Source organism: Polypterus senegalus, chromosome 12, assembly GCF_016835505.1.
Source record: "Polypterus senegalus isolate Bchr_013 chromosome 12, ASM1683550v1, whole genome shotgun sequence".
NCBI lineage: Eukaryota > Metazoa > Chordata > Cladistia > Polypteriformes > Polypteridae > Polypterus > Polypterus senegalus.
In genome coordinates this window covers 96,072,177-96,097,053 of record NC_053165.1, presented here as the reverse complement: position 1 = coordinate 96,097,053, position 24,877 = coordinate 96,072,177, and the positions used below count along the sequence as shown (strand labels likewise).

Sequence of the window (24,877 nt, the reverse complement as noted above, 5' to 3'; positions counted from 1 at the left end):
TTATTTATTTTTTATTTTCTTTCAGTAACTATATTCAAATAGAGGCTGATGCCAATAGAACACTCACAGCACTAATCACCCACCAAAAAGACTGACCAAGGTGTAGGGATTGTTAAATATCAATGGTGGAGAGTCAGAATGGGTCTTAGTCCACCTGAAACACAATCACTCCTTACACCATGTTAATCGTTTTCTTCATCTCATGTATCAATTTATTTCAGTTTATGTGTCACATACTCCTATAGCAGTATAAATATTTGTATATGCTGATAATGGAAGATGATTGTGAGTTTCTCTTTTATATTGGGTGAAGTAGCTGCTTCTCCCAGATGTTGTCCGGGTCCCTGCCAGTGAGGAGTGTGCATGACGTCCCTGTTTGGATGTTTATTTTTTAGAAAATGTGATGACTCTAAATTGTCGTTGTGATGGTGTATGTTTTAGTGGGCTCTGTGAGAGACTGGAGTTCCAGTCAAGATGGATTTCTTGCCTTGCACTGAATACTGGTGGGCTGCTGGGTGATCCTGAATTGCATGATCAGTTATGGAAATATAATGCAAACATATGTTTTATGTTCTATACTAGCTGTCCCCCGCAGCTCCGCACGTGTGGTGGTGAAACAGGACAAAGTTTAAAAATCAATTTAAAAAAATGTAATATGTATTGAGTAGAATTAATTTACTGTACATTGATAGCTTTCTTATCCGATGGCCTCTTTCTGGTTTTGCCATCAGGGGAGAGAATGTAGCTGTGATCTCCAACATTGAAGACTTCCAGGGTCCATGAACTTTTTGGTATTTGAAATTTCATTTTAGAAGCAAAAATGAAAAAATGAAAATGAAAGGAATTTTCAGATTTAGATTTTTGATTAAAGAATAAAATGATGGAAAATAAGGTATTTTTTAATACTGTGGTAACAAATAGCAGTCATAAATTTAAAATTACATATACTTTTCTGGATTTATTTGTGATTCAAATAATGAAAGTGTAATAGCTCAAAAACAACAAAACAGACGCATTTTCGTTGTCTGAAACTGGAAGTACTTCTTCTTCACAACACATCGATCGACGGCCTTGAAGTTACACTGCATGGCATCAGCAGAGGATGGACCATTATGTTGTTTTATGGAACAGTAAAAGAGTGACACTCCGGGACGAGGACATGACTGCAAAAAAACTGAGTTGAATCTTTCAGGTAAAAATACAAGCTTTGCAAACTTTGCTTCATTGATGTAGCAGTTCTTTTATGAACGTTATTGTTGTTACATATTTTTGACGATACGTGCGAACAATCCTCCTCACAACACATCGACCGACGACCTATGAACGTTATTTGTTGTTACTTACTGTGAAACAGCTAACATTTAGTGATTTCATTTACTAACACTAAGTCTGGCAATTTTTAGAGTGCTATCGCTAGTAAACGTTTCGAGTATTAACAAATTAAAAATGCGCACAAGTGTAACACGTTAGGAAAGCAACGTGATTTACAGAAAGTTTTCTTAACATGTGTTACACTTTTCAATGAACAACCATTCACACATTTACACACATTCAAAATGTTAGCACTATAAAAATTGCCAGACTTAGTACATGAAATCACCAAATGTTAGCTGTTTCACAGTAAGTAACAACAAATAACGTTCATAGGTCGTCGGTCGATGTGTTGTGAGGAGGATTGTTCGCACGTATCGTCAAAAATACCTCCATTATCTCCAGTTTCAGAAAAAAAAAGTGTCTGTTTTGTTTTTGAACTGTAACGCTTTCATTATTTCAATCACAAATAAATCCAGAAAAGTATGTGTAATTTTAAGTTTATGTCTGCTATTTGTTACCACAGAATTAAAAAATACCTTATTTTCCCTCATTTTATTCTTTAATCAAAAAACTAAATCTGAAAATTCCTTTCATTTTTATATTTTTGTTTTTGCTTCTAAAATGAAATTTCAAATACCAAAAAATACACGGACCCATCTGTCTTATCTATCTATGGTATAGTCTTTAGAGCAGGGGTCCCCAACTCCCGTCCTGGAGGGCCCCAGTGCCTGCAGGTTTTCATTCTAACTCTTTTCTTATTTAGTGACCAGATTTTGCTGCTAATTAACTTCTTTTGAATTCATTTTAATTGACTTGCTCTTGAAGATTCAAACCCCTTAATTGTTTCTTTTTCCATAATTAGCTGCCAAACAATAAGGAGATACAAAACGAATCAAAACATGACCTGTACACTGTGTCCATCATACAATATCTGGAAATAAAGAAAGATGAAGGTCTCAGGATTGCTGATCTGCTCAGGTCCACAAAACATTTCAACAGTTGCTCTTAGAAAAGAGAAAATCAATCATTTCGGAAATGTCTGTCATTGCAATATGAGAGCAGCAACAAATGATAGAATTAAAGAATGTGTTTAATTAACAACACAAATCAGTGTCTAATTAAGCAACTGGTTGGAGTTTGAGGCCCTGACTTAGATGGTCTTCTGTTGGCTCACTCACTTCACATTTCATTTTTGTTTAAGGAAAGAAATGAAGCAATTGAGAGGAATGATAAAGACATTCAGGGGAACAAATCTTTAAAAGCAAGTCAATTAAAATTAATTCAAAAGAAGTTAATTAGCAGCAAGAACCGGTCACTAATTAAGAAATGGCTTAGAATGAAAACCTGCAGCCACTGCAGCCCTCCAGGATCGGAGTTGGAGACCCCTGCTTTAGAGTATCAAAGATCATGTAGTACAGTACCTCTGTAGTAAATCTACAATATTAACTAGATAGATAGATAGATAGATAGATAGATAGATAGATAGATAGATAGATAGATAGATAGATAGATAGATAGATAGATAGACAGATAGATAGATAGATACTTTATTAATCCAAATGGTAAATTCACATAATCCAGCAGCAGTATACTGATACAAAAAACAATATTAAATTAAATAGTAATAAAAATGCATATAAAAGCAGACAATAACTTTGAGTAATGTTAGCATTTACTTCCCCGGGTGGAACTGAAGAGTCGCATAGTGTGGGGGAGGAACGATCTCCTCAGTCTGTCAGTGGAGCAGGACGGTGACAAAAGTCTGTCACTGAAGCTACTCCTCTGCCTGGAGATGACACTGTTCAGTGGATGCAGTGGATTCTTCATGATTGACAGAAGTTTGCTTAATGCCCGTCGCTCTGCCACAGATGTTAAACTGTCCAACTTTACTCCTACAATAGAGCCTGCCTTCTTAACAAGTTTGTCCTTCATCTTTATGCTGCCTCCCCAGCAAACCACCGCATAGAAGAGGGCACTCGCCCCAACCGTCTGGTAGAACATCTGCAGAATCTTATTGCAGATGTCGAAGGACGCCAACCTTCTCAGAAAGTATAGTCTGCTCTGAGCTTTCTTACACAGAGCATCAGTATTGGCAGTCCAGTCCAATTTGTCATCCAGCTGCACTCCTAGGTACTTATAGGTCAGTACCCTCTATTTGGTTGTCTTGCGTGTATCTAGTGTTGCTTACATTTGTAGGTCAGTGGATTGAAAGACAGAAGATTGTTTTTACTACAAAGTTATCTGAATTGTGTTGAAATCAGCTGTTAATAATTATGCCATATACAGTTCTTTGTTTAAAAGTTGCACATAGGATTTATATTCTCTATTTGACAATCATACACTTCCAAAATATGTATCTTACTTAAAATGTCATCATATTCACAGTTCAGATGAAGAAAACTGCTTTCTTCAGCGAGTTTAGAAGATTATGTTATTTTATGAATAATTTACTTAAGGTATAAGAAATTGTGAAAATGTACGTTGTATTACAATTTGAACCATAATAAATATATGAAACTTTTTTAAAGCAATTGCCTTTTTTGTTGTCTGACAACTGCATATAATAATGGCCCGTGGCCCTGTATTCAGCATCCTTCACTGATGTTTATGTGTCTGACTGTGAAGCCACTGCCAGGCTGGAGGAATCCGATTTTGAATTTTTCTTCTTGCTCTTACTGTATGCAGCATGCTGTTTGCTCGCAGACTATTTTTGCTGTCTGTGAAAGCAATTAAAAGACAATCTGCTGATAACTTAAATGCTGTTTTGGCAATTTAGGGGCATACCTTGAGGGCCAAGATTCTGCAAGCCTTTTATGAATTCTCTCAGAACAATAAAACTGTTGAAGTGTACATGGAGGCGGGGGGTGGAAGACGAGGAGCACAAAAAGCCTGTTTAATTTTGTCTTTCTCTTAGATTGCACTTTTATTTAATTGTACATCACAAGAGCTTGGATTTAAAGTGAGCAATACAAACTACGACTTTAGAAAGATATAGAGGAAAAACACTTTTTCTGCAGAAAACAGCTGAAAATCATTGTCATCAAAAAGTCTTTCAGTTTTTCACAGGATATGGAGGGGGAGGTGAGGTGGGTGAGTAGGTATTGGTAAAAGGCACGGCCCAGGTATTGTATCTACTATACCACCCATGCACTCCTCCGTTTAATGAACACAATTATTATAATTCAGAACTGAAGAGAGCTATGTATCCAATGCTCAAGGTAAGAATAAACCCTGGAGAGTGCAGCAGCACAGCACAGAGCACAGTTGCACACACAGCCACATTCACTCACACAGATTAAACAATTAACCTAACATGCACATTAATGGGATGTGAGAGAAAAACCTGAGGACAAAGAAAACTGTATGGTGAGAATATGAAAATATAACACAAACAGTAGCTGGCCCGGGATCCCCTGGCAGTGTGAAGCAGCAGTACTGTAATATAAAATACATTAAATGTATATTCACAAAAGAATGGCTCTGCTAGAATGGAAACATCTTGCACACACAGGGAATCCCTGCATTCTTCAGTTGATACCCACTTCATGAACAATTCCCTTTGTAGTTCAGTTTGGGATTGGTGAATTTCTTTTTAGTTCTCATGTAGATCTCTTCTGAGATGGTGGGTACAAAGTACAAGCACAGATTTTCAAATATAAAACGGTCAGAAACATAACTCCATGCAACATACAGTGCATACTTCACATGAAATAAACCTGCACATATACAATACTAGCCATTCCCTACAGCTTCACATACGTATTAGTGAAACAGGACAGTGAGGAGGGCCCCGCCCAGCTGTCTACTCCTGATGTTTTGCTTCCCCCTCCTGCAAGCGAACTATGATTCTTAGCGCAATGAGAAGACGCAAAATCAATGGAATGTTCAAGTAAATTCTACAAAAAAAAAATATCTAAAGCCATTAAGTAGTTCTCTCATTTGCTAACTAAGCAGAGTTAAGGTTACGCCCGAGGCAGACCCATGAGTAAGGAGGGCCCTGCTCCCTCTCCCCGCAGCCCGATGAGTCTCTCTCGGATTCGCGCTAATAAATCGGTACCACAAGAGAACTATGATACTAAGCGCGATGAGAAAGTTGCAAAATCAATGGAATGTTCAAGCAAATTATAGAAAAAAAAATCTAAATCTGTTAAGTAGTTCTCTCATTCGATAACTAAGCGGAGTTAAGGTTATGCCCCAAGGCAGACGCGTGAGTGAGGAGGGCCCTGCCCCCCTCCCCGCAGCCCGATGAGTCTCTCTTGGATTTGCACTAATAAATCGGTACCGCAAGCGAACTATGATACTTAGCATGATGAGAAAGTCACAAAGTCAATGAAATGTTCAAGCAAATTCTAGAAAAAAAGATCTAAATCCGTTAAGTAGTTCTCTCATTTGCTAACTAAGCGGAGTTAAGGTTACGCCCCAAGGCAGACCCATTAGAAAGGAGGGACCTGCCCTCTCTCCCCGCAGCCCGATGAGTCTCTCTCGGATTTGTGCTAATAAATCGGTATCACAAGCGAACTATGATACTAAGCGTGATGAGAAAGTCGCAAAATCAACGGAATGTTTAAGCAAATTATAGAGAAAAAAATCTAAATCCATTAAGTAGTTCTCTCATTCGATAACCAAGCGGAGTTAAGGTTATGCCCCAAGGCAGACGCGTGAATGAGGAGGGCCCTGCCCCCCTCCCCGCAGCCCGATGAGTCTCTCTTGGATTTGCGCTAATAAATCGGTACCGCAAGCGAACTATGATACCTAGCACGATGAGAAAGTCGCAAAGTCAATGGAATGTTCAAGCAAATTCTAGAAAAAAAGATCTAAATGTGTTAAGTAGTTCTCTCGCGAAAAGCGGACAGACATACAAACGGGTCTAAAAAACTATATATATATACATTTTTAAAACCGTTTCTTAGCGAGCACCTATGGGCCAAGGGTAACCTACAATCCAAATTTCAAGTCCCAAGTCCTCGTGTTCGGGAGATTTTGTGATGAGTCAGTCAGTGGTATTTGGCTTTTATATACACTGCTCACAAAAATTAAAGGAACACTTTAAAGAAACACATTAGATACATCAGATCTCAATATGAAGTTGGATATCTATACAAATAACGACAGGGCAATGTCTTAGGAACAAAAGGATGCCAAGTCTTTTAATGGAAATAAAAGTTTTCTGCCTACAGAGGGCTCAATTGTGTAGACACCCTAAAATCAGAGTGAAATGAAGATGTGGCAGGCTAGTCCATTTTTTCAAAAACTTAATTTCTGCTGCTCAAAATGCTTTTCAGTATCTGGTGTGGCCCCCACGAGCTTGTATGCATGCTTGACAACGTCGGGGCATGCTCCTAATGAGACGACGGATGGTGTCTTGTGGTATTTCCTCCCAGATCTGTATGAGGGCATCCCTGAGCTGTTGTACAGTCTGAGGAGCAACCTGGCGGCGCCTAATGGACCGAAACATAATGTCCCACAGATGTTCTATTGGGTTTAAGTCAGGGGATCGTGAAGGCCATTCAGTTGTTTCAATTCCTTCATCCTCCAGGTACTGCCTGCATACTCTTGCCACATGAGGCCGGGCATTGTCGTGCATTAGGAGGAAACCAGGACCTACTGCACCAGCGTAAGGTCTGACAATGGGTCCAAGGATTTCATCCTGATATCTAATGGCAGTCAAGGTGTCTTTGTCTAGCTTGTAGAAGTCTGTGCGTCCCTCCATGGATATGCCTCCCCAGACCATCACTGACCCACCACCAAACTGGTCATGCCGAATGATGTTACAGACAGCATAACATTCTCCATGGCTTCTGCAGACCCTTCAACATCTGTCACATGTGCTCAGGGTGAACCTGCTCTCATCTGTGAAAAACACAGGGTGCCATTGATGGACCTGACAATTCTGGTATTCTATGGTAAATGCCGATCGAGCTCCACTGCACTGGGTTTGTGAGCACAGGGCCCACTAGAGGACGTTGGAACCTCAGACCACCCTCAAGAAGTCTGTTTCTGATTGTTTGGTCAGAGACATTCACACCAGTGGCCTGCTGGAGGTCATTTTGTAGAGCTCTGGAAATGCTCATCCTGTTTGTCCTTGTCCAAAGGAGCAGATACCAGTCCAGCTGATGGGTTAAGGACCTTCTATGGTCCTGTCTAGCTCTCCTAGACTAACTGCCTGTCTCCTGGAATCTCCTCCATGCCCTTGAGACAGTGCTGGGAGACACTGCAAATCTTTTGGCAATGACACACATTGATGTGCCATCCTGGAGAAGTTGGACTACCTGTGCAACCTCTGTAGGGTCCAGGTTTCGCCTCATGCTACCAGTAGTTACTCTGACCATAGCGAAATGCAAAACTAGTGAAAAAAACAGTCAGAAAAGATGAGGAGGGAAAAATGTCAGTGGCCTCCACCTGTTAAACCATTCCTGTTTAGGGGGTCATCTCATTGTTGCCCCTCTAGTGCACCTGTTGTTAATTTCATTAACAGCAAAGCAGCTGAAACTGATTAACAACCCCCTGTGCTACTTAACTGACCAGATTAATATCCCAGAAGTTTCATTGACTTGATGCTATACTCTGATTAAAAAGTTTTCCTTTAATTTTTTTGAGCAGTATATATAGATTAATGTGTTACATTTGTATTGATTGTTCTAAAATTTGAAAACAAAAATTAAAGTTAACTAACAGAAAGAATATATCACCACCTGGTAATGGAAAAGAGCAAAAACAAAAACTGGGGGTGACAATATATACAGGGAAAATACACCTCTGGGGGTATACAGTTTATAAAAATAAGCAAAAGTGTAGTTTTCATGTGAAAGGAAAAACATTTGTTCCTGAAAACAGTGTGAATTTTAGAAAGTTACAATGGGAAGCATCAGTTTTTCATTGCATTACAGACTGTACCTTTGGAAAATATGTCCTATACATTGTAAATTCATTAGGAATGTGTGACACAGAAAGCTGTTAGAGGGTTAGGAGTGACTTATAATTGTTGCCTGAGAATAAGAGCAAAAAATGAAGAATAAGAGCAAAATATGCCAAAAAAATGTTGAAATACTGCAGCCTTGCAGTTCCAGGGAGTTTCATTTCCTGGCCTGGTCAATGTCTTTGCAGAAGTTTCATAGTTTGATGGTGCCCAACTGTATTTTTCTTGAGGTACTCAGGAATGAAAACACACACATGCACAATAGTCGAGAGTGTTTCCTTTGGTGGGCCCAAGTTCCGGCGTTGCACTTGGTACTGCTAGGATCTCCATGACCCTGATATGGTAAAGCAGGTTTAGGAAATGGATGAATAGACTTGCATAGTTTTTTGGTTTTTTTTAATGCATCCAACATCAGGCCTGGGTGAAGCCTACATGTTACATTGGCATCTAAGGAAATGCAGGTTTTAAAATTTAACAGGATATAAACAGGCATATTAGGGGTAGCGGTGTGTTTGGGCATTTGTCCTACAATGTACTAGAGACAGACTAATTGCCAGTTCATGCTTTTTCTTTTGCCCATCCTGGACTAAGTGGATTACGGAAATGTATGAGTTGATGTAAGAGCATTAAACATAAATATGCTAGACATTATGCTGACTTTACCCAAAGTGGGCAAAAAGGTAGTGGAGTGGCAAGCATTGCAGCCTTGAAACTCCAGGGAGTTTCTTTTCCTGGCCTGGTTAGCATCTGGGAAGCATCTGTTTTTCATTGCATTACAGACTGTACCTTTGGAAAATATGTCCTATAGATTTTAAATTCCTTAAGAATGTGTGAAACAGAAAGCTGTTAGAGGTTAGGAGTGACTTATAGTTGTTGCCTGACAATAAGAGCAAAAAATGAAGAATAAGAGCAAAATATGCCCTAAGAATGTTGAAACACTGCAGCCTTGCAATTCCAGGGAGTTTCATTTCCTGGCCTGGTCATTGTCTGTGCAGAGTTTTCATAGTTTGATGGTGCCCTAAGAATGTGGATGTTCATTCAGGTAATAACACAGATATTCAGAGTGGCCTTCCTAATCTGAACTATGAATTGTAATTGAATTTCTCTGCTAGTCAGGGATCATTCATATTGAACAGATGGAAGAAACATCTGCTGGACAGACCTGGTTGACCCAAACAGGCAGTGAAGATGTGCTCAGAATGACTAGCAGGTGCTTCTGTTCTGGATGAGTTCCACTATCATCACAACAAAATGTTCTCTTGCAGCTCTATAGTGGTCAGGGACTTTGGGTCTGTGTGGACACCGCTCAAGACAATGTGAGGCCTAAATGGTGTAAGTGCAAAGAGTACGGCTAGAAGGTTATTTATGTCTATCATGGAGGGACACCTGACAGGGAAGAAAAACTGTCTATTTTAAGAAAGAAGGCCCTATTGCAATGTTAACAGTTGTGCTTCCAAATTTGAGATATGGGGTTCAACACAAAGAAAAATGTCACTAAGAAGGTAATCATCAAACTCTGTATGCTTCAAAGAAAAGCTCCATACTAGTCTGAACCTCTTCACTGAGAGACCAACAGGTGTCTAGGACTAGCTCCCAACTTCAGAAAACGGGAGATCCTTTGCCAAGATACCTTGGACAGGTAAGTGTGCACATAATAATTATTGTCTTCATAGAAACAATAGAAACTGTTAACTGAATTCCATAACTCCAACCATTGAAGAGAAAAGTTGTTACTTCATCAGCTGTGTCAACACCTCCTTCAGTGAACTGCCCCATAGTGTCTTCAAGAACTGAAGGCCTCAACAAGTAAACCATATACAGGGGTGATCAACAACAGTCCTGGAGGGCCATAGAGGCTGGAGGATTTTGTTCCAACCATGTGCTGATGAAGCACTTATTGCACAATCAACAATTTTATGCTTCATTTTAGTTGTTTTGCTTGTTAATATTCCTCACCTTTAACTGCTTAATTTCCTCTTAAGCAGCTGCATTCCTTGTTTTTTTTTTTGCTCCTTATTAGCAAAGTAACGAAGAGACAAGCAGTTCTTCATCAAATGTGTTTCTGTGTGTATTCATCATCAATTTTCAGATTTAATAAAATATTTGGAAGGAAACTAAGGAGAAAAAAAGCGAAGGACTGATTTGTTTTAGGCTTCAACACATTTGGATGATATCCTTGGAAAGGCAAAAATCTACGATACCTGACATTAGATTATGTTAAAACATTAATGACCAATTAAATTAATTAACATCTAAACCATTTTACAGTCCATCCATCCATCCATTTTTCAACCCGCTGAATCCGAACACAGGGTCACGGGGGTCTGCTGGAGCCAATCCCAGCCAACACAGGGCACAAGGCAGAAACCAATCCTGGGCAGGGTGCCAACCCACCACAGGACACACACAAACACCAAGAACACACTAGGGCCAATTTAGAATTGCCAATCCACCTAACCTGCATGTCTTTGGACTGTGGGAGGAAACCGGAGCGCCCGGAGGAAACTCACGCAGACACGGGGAGAACATGCAAACTCCACGCAGGGAGGACCCGGGAAGCGAACCCGGGTCACCTAACTGCGAGGCAGCAGCGCCACCACTGCGCCACCGTGCCGCCCCATTTTACAGTCCCTACCTGCAAAGATCCAAGAATACAGTGGGAAAAGGATCTCTTACTCTCAGAAAAGGAGTGGAAGGTAGCAATGCACAGAATTCACTTGAGCTTCATATGCGAAAAAGCATACAATTATCCATCCATCTATTATCCAACCCGCTATATCCTAACTACAGGGTCACGGGGGTCTGCCGGAGCCAATCCCAGCCAACACAGGGCAAAAGGCAGGAAACAAACCCTGGGCATGGCGACAGCCACACACCCACACACCAAGTACATTACACACTAGGGCCAATGTAGAATCACCAATGCACCTAACCTGCATGTCTTTGGACTGTGGGAGGAAACCGGAGCACCCGGAGGAAATCCATGGGGAGAACATGCAAGCTCCACGCAGGAAGGACCCGGGAAGCAAACCCGGGTCTCCTAACTGCGAGGCAGCAGCGCTACCCACTGCACCACCATGCAGCCCAACATACAATTATTCAACTTCAAATTACATATCAAGCACATCTGTCTTGTTTAAAATTGTTCAAAAAGTTTCCAAGGCAAGATCCAACCTGCGAACGTTGCAATCGAGCTCCAGCCGCAATAGGCCACCAAATTAACATCATTCTGGACCAAAATCTTGAAATGCCTTTCTGACAGCCTTGGTGTCACAATCCCTCCTAATCCATTAACTGCATACACTGTGTTTGGTGTACCACCAGATGGGCTTAAAGTGGAGAAGGACAAACCAGCTGTGATCACCTTTACTTCACTACTGGCATGTAGACTTATCTTGCTCAACTGCAAGAATCCTAACTCTCCTATTTTAAGTCAGTGGGTAACTGATGTTATACACTATTTGAAATTGGAAAAAATCAAATTCACACTTAGAGGATCTGTGCAAAACTTTTCCCAACCCTGGCAGGATCTGATGAATAACATTTTAGAATAACCAAAGCAGATTCTTTTTTTCCTCTATTTATTTTAAATAATTTATTAATTTATCTATTTACCTATTTTTACTAGCTTGAAGTTTTACTCTGCTGTCCTAGCTCTCTTTCTCATGGGTGGGGGCTGATTTGTTTTCAACCAAGTTTTGTAAAACTTGACTTATTTTTATGGAATGTTATTTGGTTTTAAAATCAATAAAATCCAAAATGAAAATTAAAAAAGATCTGTTATTGGCAAGGATTGGTGTCTAATTAAGCAACTGGGACAGAATACAAACCTGCAGCCTCTGACGATGTGATCTCTCGGTCTAAAAGGCAGTCTGCACTCAGTAAGACTTGCGTCACCTTTCACTGTCAACTAAAAGTTCTTGAGAAATTGAATCAATACTACCTGCTATTAACTACTTTGTCATGTATTTATCTCAGATTTAAAGATTGAAGTCATTTAGCGATTAACTAATCAAATTAACCTGACAGAGAAAACAGCCCTAAATCACCCCAAACACATTCATCCATCCATTTTCTAACCCGCTGAATCCGAATACAGGGTCACGGGGGTCTGCTGGAGTCAATCCCAGCCAACACAGGGCACAAGGCAGGAACCAATCCTGGGCAGGGTGCCATCCCACCGCAGGACACACACAAACACACCAAGCCCAATTTAGAATCGCCAATGCACCTAACCTGCATGTCTTTGGATTGTGGGAGGAAACCCACGCAGACACGGGGAGAACATGCAAACTCCACGCAGGGAGGACCTGGGAAGCGAACCCGGGTCTCCTAACTGCGAGGCAGCAGCGCTACCACTGCGCCACCGTGCCGCCCCAAACACATTCATTATTATTATTTTCCTTTTCTTATGTGTTTCATTTTTTTTAAATTTCTACTTTTATCTTGGACACTTTTATTTGTGGGTCTTCATCTAAAATATTGCTGCTTTTCTAGTGGTTTATTTTGACTCTCCAACATGTCTTTCAATGGCCCCTTTATAAGTGTTTTCAGTTCACCATTAAAGCACTTGCTCACATATTCCTTTATTTTTACTATTTTCATGGGAAGTAGCTGGTTCAGATGTGTCACTAGCAGTTATGACAAGTCAGATCATTGTCTGACACCTCAGTCTTGATTTTGCTATTGGTGTCCCTGGTTAAAACTTCCTGTAATGGCTCTTGGTATCGTTATAAGCACAAGCCATCAGTTACCTACAGATGGCCATGCGTTGTACAATGTCAGTCAGGAGGTCAATTAACCTTCTCCCAAGCCCCCATTGACTGCTTCTTCTCCCATGTCACACCTTTTTCTTCTCCTCCTGGTGTTTCACCTCTACGTTTTTTAGGGTGTTCAGTGTCTCTACAGGACATACCAGTATTGAGGTGTTACCCTTTTTCAGCACCGGTATGCAAAAATTCGGACTCCTTGCTAGTGAATCATTATTTCTTTTGCTTAGGGCATTAATGGACCTCCCCATGGCTTGTGCCTACCTGTCCTGTCAGAAATTGCTCTGCCCACCTGGAAACCCATCACTATATACCATATATTTACAAAGCGCTATTGAACCAGTTATCATGACCTATTATGGAATCGAATTTACAGTCTTCAAATGACACCTCCCCAGGCAATGTGTCTACTGTCACTTTGCTTGAAAACTGATGGGAAAGGCAAAAAGTGTATAGAAGCAAATAAAGCATACAATTCAAGGAAAATGTGTTGCTAAAAAAAAGTCCACAAATGTCACATAAGCTCATGAGACAAGGCTTTTTCTGCCGCCAAAATGAAATAAATCAGAGCTTCTCTCACTGGCCTTTGTGTTCACACTGGGCTGTAATCAAGCAACAGTTTTATGGATCACAAAGGTAATTAACCTGTTTCTGAATACCCTGTAATGTATGTAAATCCATTAGCATGCATCAAGTGCCAGATGATTGTGTTTTTTAAACTTCACCAATAAACTTCAGTACTTACCGTTTTCTAGCTGCAACTAAATCACACTTAAATAAATTGCACTTCCAAGGAAATACTTCTTTTTATGTTTTAACCTCTTCTTCATTCCCTTTGTAGATTCACAGTTTACTGCTAATATTCTCCCGTCAATTAAATGCCACATAGCCGACTCTGATCCAATTTAATTTGGACTTAAGTATACATTTAGTTTTATTTTCTACTAGAATTTGATTAAAATGTATCAACCTCTTTTTTGGTGTCTCAATTTTGTTTTTTCATTTTTGGAAATTTCTAGTTAGTTCTACAGAATATCCAGCTCCTGATTTGGATTCAGTCTAATTTTATAGAAATCCTTTATTCAGTAAACTTTCTGCTAAGGTGTGGATCTTTTTCTGCACAATGACAATGGGTGAATCTTGCAGAGTTTGCATTGCCATGAGTTTGTCAAAACCACATAAATGTTTGGGAACTTTCACCAAACTCCACGAAATACATTAATGCCAGTGGGGAAGGAGAAACTGAACTAGTTTTGAATGGCATTCAATGATGTAAAGGTTTTAATTGTCTCTGAGGGTTAGAGAAGCATCTGTCATCTATTCTGGACTGATTATTGTGGTCAAAAAATGTGACTTGCGCTGCGAAGTAGCAATTCTAACCGCTGTGAGATCATGGCTAAAAAACAAAACACACAGAAGGAAGGATAACCAATAACAAAATACAACAAACTGGCAGTAAATGATATATATGAGGATAAATATAATATAATATATCCATCCATTTTCCAACCAGTTGAATCCGAACATAGGGTCATGGGGGTCTGCTGGAGCCAATCCCAGCCAACACAGGGCGCAAAGCAGGGACCAATCCTTGGCAGGGTGCCAACCCACCACAGTATATAGTATATATAATATAAAAAATATATGTTATAATATACATACTGTATAATGGCAGCTGAAGCCATTACCCGGCCAGGATGACTCCAAAATGGAAGGGCAGAAAGAGAGGACTTCCAAAGAGTACTGTCTCTCCAAAACTGTTACTTGGCAGCCACCCTGGGTTGCAATGGTGCCCCAGATTCCCACATGGCTGTATGGGAATTAATATTTGTCAGCACACACCTGTTGGGATAGATAGAACCCTTCAGAAGTGATCTACCCCTGTCCTTCCAATTCGGAGGCATCCTGGCTGGATAATGGTGCCAGCTGCCATCAATCAAAAATAAATCGTTCTATATATAAAATCTAACATTTGTCTGTCTGCCTGCCTGCTTGTCTGTATGTCTGTTCGCTTTTCATGAGAGAACTACTTAACGGAATTTGATCAGGTTTTTTTTTCCATAATTTGCTTGAATATTCCAGTTGATTTTCCAACCTCTCTCAAGTATCATAGTTCACTTGCAGTACCAATTTATTTCCACGAATCTGAGAGAGATGTAGCGGGCTGAGGCCCTCCTCACTCATGTGCCAGACTCGGAGAGAACCAGAGACCTACTTAATGGATTTAGATTGTTTTTTTTTTCTAGAATTTGCTTGAACATTCCGGTTGATTTTGCGACTTCTCTCATCGCGCTTAGAATCATGGTTCACTTGCAGGAGCAATATATTTGCGCTAATCCGAGATAGAGGCTGCGGTCCGAGGGGAGTGGGAACTTTGATGTCAGAAATGGGGAGTCGCTCAACCTCTGAGTTCTGAGTGTACCTTGCCTCCATCCCAATGCCTCCCACGGCAACTGAGCTGCAGGCTATGGACGTATTATGTACGTAAGTAGGATTCAGTTAGCGTTGGGAACCTGCGCACCAAATTTCTTGAAGATGGGCCCATAAGTAACAAAGACAGTTGGAAAGTTCAATATGTCGGCCGACAGTGGTCGAAATACGACCAAAATAAATACGTACATAAATAAGAAAGCTTAACATGGTGGAAGTTGTCGACCGTTATGACCATTATACGTAGAATTTTGAAATGAAACCTACTTAACTTTTGTAAGTAAGCAGTAAGGAATAAGCCTGCCACATTTTAGCCTTCTACCCAAACGGGAAGTTGGAGAATTAGTGATGAGTGAGTGAGTGAGTGAGTCAGTTAGTCAGTCAGTCAGTGAGGGCTTTGCCTTTTATTAGTATAGATATATATAAAAATATATGAGAATAAATGATATACTGTATATGTGTGAGACTGAGTCATTCCATTGTTTTAAGCTGAGGCTCCAGAAACTGCAGGAGTGACTTTTTTGTTTCTGATCTGTCTATGCAAACGCTTTGCACTTTTCACTTTCATGAAGAAAATAGAAACACCTTAAACAGTAGTAAACCGTTCATTATTATTTTTATTTCACAGGGGTTACATGTGCTTTCTTTCTTGGTGAGAAGGGCTGCTTTAATGCTTGTTTTGGATCGTAGCTCCATTGGCAGTGCTCATAATATTCTCATTATGGTCAGCTAATGTACTCCTCAAATGAAAATACTGCATTTTTTTTCTGGCACATGCAGGGTGGAAGGTTGGAGTACAGATTGGGCCGTGATGTCACACATGCCAAAAGTAGCTCTGCAGTACGCACGTACAGTATGATAGTTCTGTGTATAGCTGCTATAGCTCTATGATGTCACACTGGCTTCACCAAGTATCAGGGGTAGCTGGGAAATAAATATTTCTATATGCTGGCCACATAGCAAATTTATATGAAAAAAATTGTAGAACAAGCTCACCAGCACCAACACAGCATATCCGTTGTAAAAAACGCTTGGTCAACATTCACTGATCAACATTAGTTAACAAAAATAGCTTAGACTTATGCACAATTACAGTATTAAGAGTCTCCTAAATTTAAGATATTTAATGGATGTTAGATTATTACTTTAACTTTACAAATAGGGGCACTGGAAGTATCTCGTAATGAGACTAAAGTTAAGGTAAATAGACAGTTTTCTGTTATTTCACCTTTTTTATTGTCACAGCTGTGACTCTACGCTTGTACTTTTTATGTTGTTTGGAGGCTCACATGATGTCTTCTTCAAAATGAAACTCTATTCTTATTCCTGGTGCTTTGACATATTAGTTAGCTGACAATCAGATCTTAACAGTGAGTAATTTGGTGTAATTAAGGCCTGCAGAAATGTAAGGCTTAATAGAGTTGATTGTGTATTATAACCAAAGGTTTTAAATTCATAAAATTTATGTAAAGTGTATAAGTTCCAATTTGCAAACATTTCTGACTACTTTCTGATTGAAAGTCCGTGAATTTAGGTTTAATAAGTGTTGCTTAAATCTTGGTTTAATGGAGTGTCCTTTGCAGAGCAGGGGCCTCATGCCTAACGCTGTGCGTAGAATTCACACTATAACATGACGTAAGCACAAAAGCTAAAATGTGCTTACGCACAGAAAAATCCAGATGCAGAAATCTGTGCGTACTGCAACGTCCACGTTCTTCCGCTACATAAATCCCGTTCAGCGTGAAAAGTAACTCACGTGTACGCACCTGCTGTCCCACCCCAATTCCTCCCAGAATTACGCCTCTTTGAATATGCAAATCAATATAAATAGCACTTAAGCTCAGCATTCTGTGAAAAGACAATGGGAAAAGCATAGGGAATTTCAGCGAATACCAAGTGGAGGCAAAGGAAAAACATACTATTTTTTGACTTAAACAGTGGTATAATCAACAAAATGAAGTTGATCGAATGACACAGTGTGTTGGAGAAACTCGAAAGCTCAAGTTCACAAAGTCGCACAGTGCCCGAAATAAAAAAGAAGTCACATATCAAAGTTGCCGTGAAAAGGCGAGTTGTAGCCCACCGTCTGAGCTTATTAGGGTACAGACAAAAAAAAAATAGGCACACAGTGGCAAAAAAGCACGAAATGTCAACTTTAATCTCGAAATTTCCACTTTCATCACGTAGTTTATTTTGTCATTAAAGTAGATTATCATAAACTTCATCTTAAAATCATTTAATTTACTAGTTTCTCAAATCCCTTCGTAACTAAAGTTGCACATTAAATGCTTTGTTTTGTATTTGATTTTCAAAGTGCTCTATTTTTGTGTGAATCACTACGTGCTTCCTTTCCTTTCTCTTTCTCCGACAGAACACAGACTCAATTACATTCGTGATATTACAGCTCTCTGAATAATTAAAATAATAAGATGTATATGTGATATCATTTTCATGATGATTGGAATGAAAGCATGTTATTAAACATGAGAACATGATGGTGCAGTGATGGTTTATGTCCCACACAAGATGCTGCTGCGCCATGCGTGACCTTCGATGAAATAATTTATTGTAGCAGTACTGTCTCTTTCAAACGTACTAACCTCCAATTCCTGTCGTTACTTTTCTTTCCCCAAATACCCAATCACCACATAATCAGTTCTGTAATAAACGTTAAGCCATCTGTAAGCTTACAACGACGATTCTTCAAAACTTTTAAGGAACATTGAAATATCTTCATAGTATATGTTAAATTATTCTATCCGTCTATCCTTCCAGTGTCGAGCCAACCTCAGTAAACATACAGCGCAAGGCAGGAACAATACGTGAACTGTGTCCTCACATGTTTAATAATTAACAATACAGATTATTGAAATGAAGTTAAAGTTTTATCTGTATAATATAATCAACATATTTTGCTGCATTTCATCTTAAAAATAATATCGTCATCATATGTAAATACACACTTATATAAAGTGGCTCAGGTTGTGCAATATTATAACTGTAGTGCAAGTTTACAGTGAGGTCATTCTACTTATAAGTACAAACAGTTCTACAAGGAGCAATTGGTTGAGTGCGTTTATAGTTCTTGGGATGAAACTGTTTCTGAACCGTACAGGAAAGGCTTTGAAACATTTTGCCATGGCTGAGGCATCGTGTGCTTGATGCTGTATACCGATAATTCTCTTTCCGATTAGCTGCTTCTGTGATTTCCCACTCAGATACTGTACAGTGATATAAATACTCCAAGTGGTGCATAGAGAGTAATAGGGAAAAAGATGATCCACTGTGGCAACCCTTAAAGGGAGCAGCTGAAAGAAGAAAAAGAAGAAGATGAAGAAGGTGCTGTGAGAGTAACAACGCTAAAGCAGTTATGGTATTTGGAATAGTATGGCTATTCCCTGGACCATTATATTGTTACAGGTCAATTACAATCAGATGCATTACACTAGTAAACAATATGCGGTTAGTTTCAGTGTATTTATAAAGCCGTGTCAGAAAAATAAAAAGAGTAACCACACAGGAATAGTAGCACTGCTTTGACGCTGGGTGCCGCCAGTCTGCAAAACCGAGTGCAGAACTTACGTACGACAGGGTATGAGGTACCGTGGAAAAATGCGTGGCTTTACGCCAAGTGTAGGTTTTATACATCATGATTTGAATGTGGAAACGTTCTTACGCAACATTTCTGTGCATATCCACCGTTTATACATGAGGCCCCAGGACTGTCTGGGTCACTTGCAATCCCTTGAGTATAACAGAAAGGTTAACCAGAAGAACATAAGCAAAGCTAGCAAATGAAAAGAGAGTTCTGCTTGTTTTATTTAATAAGGTAGGTTTCACATTTGATTAGGAGTTTCGCTTGAATTGTCCTTTTGTTAAAGGAACATTAAATTAAAGTTTCACATTTTTCATATGCCCAACAATATTTAAGGTGGACTATTTAATAAAAAAAAAAAGAACCATGAATGCCAGTCTCACATTTCCTTTATTGGTTAGGGATGCTGATATTTGCCTGGTTAAAACCATTGTATTATTGTCAATAAAATGCAACAATTTAGAAAACATTAGCATCTGTTATTAAACATTTTTGGCTTTCTCCTCATTAAAAGGCAGGATCTGATTTCAAAATGCAAAGTGTTAGAATTACTTTGTTATAATCCATCCATCCATCCATTATCCAACCCGCTATATCCCAACCACAGGGCCACAGGGGTCCACTGGAGCCAATCCCAGCCAACACAGGGCGCAAGGCAGGAAACAAGCCCCAGGCAGGGTGCCAGCCCACTGCAGGGCACACACACACCCACCCACGCAGCATACACTAGGACAATTTAGAATCGCCAATGCACCTAACGTGCATGTCTCTGGACTGTGGGAGGAAACCAGAGTGCACGGGGAGAACATGCAAACTCCACGCAGGGAGGACCCGGGAAGCAAACCCGGGTCTCCTAACTGCAAGGCAGCTGCGCTACCCACTGCGCCACCGTGCAGCCTTGTTATGATCTTTCTAAAATATAAATAAATATGTTTTTTTGAGATCTTTTTATGCAAACATACCTCTGTGTCCAACCTTGGCAAGCAATTGCATCAATGGAAGCAGAACGATGTCATTTGGTGGGACGCGTTTCATAGAACTGACAAGAGTTCTGAGCAGAGCTTCACTACCACCCTTAGAAATCATGTAGTAGATCCTCCTGTCAGTGCCTGGAAAAAGGAGAATATAGGTCAAAAAAAGCACAAGGATACTAAACTTATTATAAATTGATTAAAAAAAATGACAACAAATTTGCTCTCAATTTTTGAGGTGCTTAACTATCAATTTGCAATGAAATAGTAAAAACGCTCTAAATGGTAGTTATTCCCTTAACCATCAGTGGTGTGATTGATTAATAGATTGATAAAAAATAATATCCAAATCTTTCCATATACAGTAAATACCTCACAAAGTCAGCCGAATTCTGTTAAAATCTGAAAAAAACAATCTGTGCTTTTCCAACAGATATCTTCTGCATATTTTGAAAAAGAAGTAAAACGCTTTATATTCCTCTTGAATATACTGCATCTTGAAATCCAAATGAGATTCATAGATGCTTGATTTGGTAGCATTGGTGGCAGAAATTAAGTCTGTAACTTCCACTGTGATACTCTTGTGGGTGTTCCCTAGAGACCGCTTGCTTGCTGAAATTTAGACTGCAACAGCTGCACAGTGCTTCAGAATGACTATACTGCTTTTCCAAGAATTTCAGGGAGGCAAATTAAGCCTCCAGTCATATTCGTTCTTTAAGCTTTTTTCTTTTCAATCATACAACACTGTTTTTTAATAATAATAAAAGGCTTTCCTTTTGAAATGTTTTGTGGAATTTAACTACTGGCAGATATATTACCCCATATAATCCATCTTACTGTATGCTTAATGCATTTTTGTAAATATACGCCATCATTCTAGTACAGAATGAGATGGTGCTTTAATGGTCAAAAAGAGTCAAGGGCATGGGCAGATACAGAAAAGGGTAAACCTTCTGCCAGCCCTCCTTGGCTCCACTCACACTCTATGGAGAAGGGCAGTGATACCTGCTGGGTTACATTTTTCTCTTGTTACCTGAAGAAACACACTTTTGCATTCTTGTTTTTATACCACTTGTCCTTCCAGGGTACCATCTTATCCCCATAGCAGCCCCTACCTTCATAAAGGGACATGCTAAGATTCTTTTGCCCTCCCATTGTCAGTCTTTTTCTAAAACCGATGTTTTATGTAGACCATCTACCCATCTTGTTTCACTCTGGTGGTCCTCTTTCTGTTAGAAGTTTCCTGACACATATGCACACTCTCACAATGTCTTGTTTCACTAAGTTGGGTATGACCAAGTTGATAATTGCTGTGGACAAACAGAGTGAGCAGAAAATGTTTAAAAACATACTGTGGTTAATGGAAAAGTGATTGTCTGAATATCTTAGGAGCCAAAACATGAATGAATAACTACAATTCAAAGGGTAAAACATGATCAAAAGTCACAATCAGAAAAGGGTTGCAACCAGAACACAAATCCTACTGCTAGGTCCTACTTTTTAAGTAGGGTAACTTTCATTATGAAGATCAAGAGTTTTGGCACCCATCAATGGATAACACAGAGTGCAATCACCTATATATTATGTGGAGATCAGCCTGACTTCAGACAGATACAAGAACACACAGAAGTCCCAAAAGCAGACATGTTTAATTTTCTTCTTTGTTTTTTACTGCACCACACAATGCACAAATCCCCAACAATGCTCACAGTCTTTCTTTTCCTTCTCTTTTCATTTGTTCTTCTAATCTTCTTCTGCTGTCTCCACTCCTCTCCTGCAAGCTCTCTCCTCTGCCTCCCGACTCTGGCTCCCTGAATGGCGTGAGGCAGCCCCTTTTATAGTTCACCCGGATGTGCTCCAGGTGCTCTCTGATGACCTTGCTGCAGCACTTTCTGGTGTGGCGGAAGTGCTGCATGGGCACCCAGAAGCACTCCGGATGTGCCTAGTTCCTGTTCCGGCAGCACTTGCGGATGTGGTGAAAGGATCGCCCATACAGGCTCTGGAGCAGCTGCAGCACCTCCTGGCAGTGCCCCACATCCCATGAAGCCCTGCAGGAGTCCAAGGCACCACTGCAACTCGTGGGATCTGCCATCTAGCATCCCGGGGGAGGTACTGTTCTGCCCATGCTTGCTCAACCCGTCATCTCAGTGAAGAGGTCATCTGGCTGGGCAAGGCCCCCGATCGTCTGTGACAATTTAGTGCTGCTGTGTCCTTTTTGTAGCCTGGAGACCAAAACTGCACACAGTTCTCAAGATGAGGCCTCACCAGTGCATTATAAAGGTTGAGCAGAACCTCCTTGGTCTTGTACTCCACAGATCGTGCTATATAACCTGACATTCTGTTAGCCTTCTTAATGGCTTCTGAAAACTGGCTGGAAGTCGATAGCTTAGAGTCCACTATGACTCCTAAATCCTTCTCATAAGGTGTACTCTCGATTTTCCAACCGCCCATTGTGTATTCAGACATAACATTTTTACTTCCTATGTGTAATACATTACATTTACTGACATTAAATTTCATCTGTCACAAATCTGCCCAAGCCTGTATGTTATCCAAGTCCTTCTGTAATGATATAACGGATTCCAAAATATCTGCTAATCCACCTATCTTGGTATCATCTGCAAACTTAACCAGCTTGTTACTTATATTCATATCTAAATCATTTATATATATTAAAAAAGTTTTTTAATTAAAAGACAACATGTAAAAATAATGTCATCCTGTGGATATCAGACTATGATGGGTCCCAGGAAGGAAAAGGAAGGAGGAAAGTTGGTAAAACATTTCAAGATGATCTGAGGGTTATCAATGTTACTTGGGAAAATGTGGAAACCACAGATGTTGATCAAAATCAATGGAAAATGCTTGTTACCCAATGCACACTGTTGTGCGGGAGCAACTAAGACTTAGTCTAGTTGGAAATGCAAATATGTCATGACATTTTAATACATTGCATATGCATAGATTACAATTCTTAACTAAACTCAAAATGCTGTTGTTATCTCATATTGTGATGCAATAGTTAAAATGACAGAAACATATCATAGCAAACACAGGCACTTCTCAAACATATGGAGCCCAGTAGCCACGGTGGTCTACGTGTGTGTATGTCTGTCTGTTTCACTTGTCGCAGTGCTCATCACAATGTACAAATAAATTTTTAAGCTTCAGTTACCTTGTGCTACTGAGCTCCTAATTTTAGCTTTTTATTTTCTCTGAGCATCAAGTCTCTTTTGTTCAGCATCTTTTGCTCTCTCACAGAAACTTAGGTGGTGGTTTAAAATGCATGGACTGGAGAAATTGGGGGTTAGTGTTTTAGGAAGAAGCCCTGTGGTTAGGTCTTTTGCAGCACAGAATTTTTATGCTATTTACATGTTTTTTTATCACTTTTTAATGGGTTGTACTATACACTAAACACAAGATAAGATGATCTATTTAAGAGACACTCAAGACACTGTCAGTATGATTATCTGTTGAACAACCTTATGACCTGGGGACAAAAACTTTCTCTGAATCTGTGTTTCTGTCTTATACAGTTTGTTGGGAATACATTTTTGAAATCTGCTCTTTCATTTTGAATAACCCGGTATTACACGTCTGGCTTCAGCAAGAATAAGTGTATGGTGTTGCATTCACTGTCCTCTATGCGAGTTATGCTACAGTAACACTCAACACTAACTTTATAGTTGAATTTACTAGATGGAGTGAAAACAACAAAGTCAGAACAACAAAGTAGTAGATTGTTAACTACCTTACCAGGGATCATGTGCCTATTGTTGTAGTTGTTGTGGAAAAAATGTGTGGCATTAGATTCTTAGGGGTCCATATCACTAATATTTTAGATTTCTTCCCCACAGCATAACTTGTTAAGAAAGGCTGAGAAGTGCCTTAACTTCTTGAGAAGACTGAAAAAAGTCAGTTATTCTCATCTCATTAGCTTACAAAAATACACAGAGGAGGGCATATGGATAGCTGCATCCCATTCTGGTATGGCAGCGACACTGTGGCAGACTGCCAGGCCCAGCAGTGAGTGATTAAAACAACCCAGTTCATCACCTGAGTTATTCTATTATCCATGCATGGCAGTTATGAGAGAGGATGCCAGAAGAAGGACATTTCTATCATCTCAGACTGCAAACAACTCAACATGAAACTATTTCTCCAACAAGAAATATAGCAGCATTCAGTCGCTAGACTTTATACTGCCAGGCTACTCAGATGATAACTCATACGTGATCTGCTTTAACTGATTTTGGACTAAGATGCCACTGTGGGACAAGTCTATTACACTATACTACATACTGTATGTTTTGTTATTGACAGTTCTACATCTCAGTCGATATTGTCGGGAAGGATCATCTGGCGATCAGCTTAAAAAAATGGCACCATTCAGGGACAGCAAAAACAAACAGACAACTTGGCACCAACAGGGATGGCTTATGTTATCCTGTCAAGACAAAAAGAAAGCAGTTACTGGGGGAGATAAGTCCTGGGTTTGTGCTATTTACTCTCAAAAGCATTTAACAGGGGCACCATATTACCTTTGAAAGGGCTTCACAAATCAAAAAGAGCAATATGGCCAAGGCTGGCTACCTCAGCTTCAAAACATTAGCAGGGACCCGAGTCTGGCACTCTCATTGCTACCCCTGAGAAGGCTGCATAAATCAAAAATATTAGCAATAAGGCTGACACAGGCTACCTCAGCTTCAAAACCTCAGCAGGGACCGGAGGCTGGCTTTCTCATTGTTACTCCTGAAAGGGCTGCACAGTCCTAACAGAACCAGCACAGATTGCTCTTAAACAAACATGGAAGGCATACCCCATCAGTGAGGTTCTCCTGTCAGGTGATCTTTAGGCTTCGCTTTCCTGTTCATTACCTTTT

General features: G+C 39.9%; 1 protein-coding gene across 3 annotated transcripts in view; it reads right to left on the bottom strand.

Annotated features, from left to right (window-relative positions):
* The window catches only part of LOC120541399 (cytosolic carboxypeptidase 4), a 917,845-nt gene that overhangs the window by 692,495 nt on the left and 200,473 nt on the right, over window positions 1–24,877 (bottom strand). For 2 of the 3 annotated variants that reach the window (XM_039772988.1, XM_039772990.1), the window contains exon 4: window positions 19,987–20,133. In XM_039772988.1, coding sequence (XP_039628922.1) covers window positions 19,987–20,133 — 147 coding nt within the window. Of the gene's footprint in view, window positions 1–19,986; window positions 20,134–20,367; window positions 20,469–24,877 lie in introns of those variants that run through there. The other variant, XM_039772989.1, reaches the window with a different exon arrangement.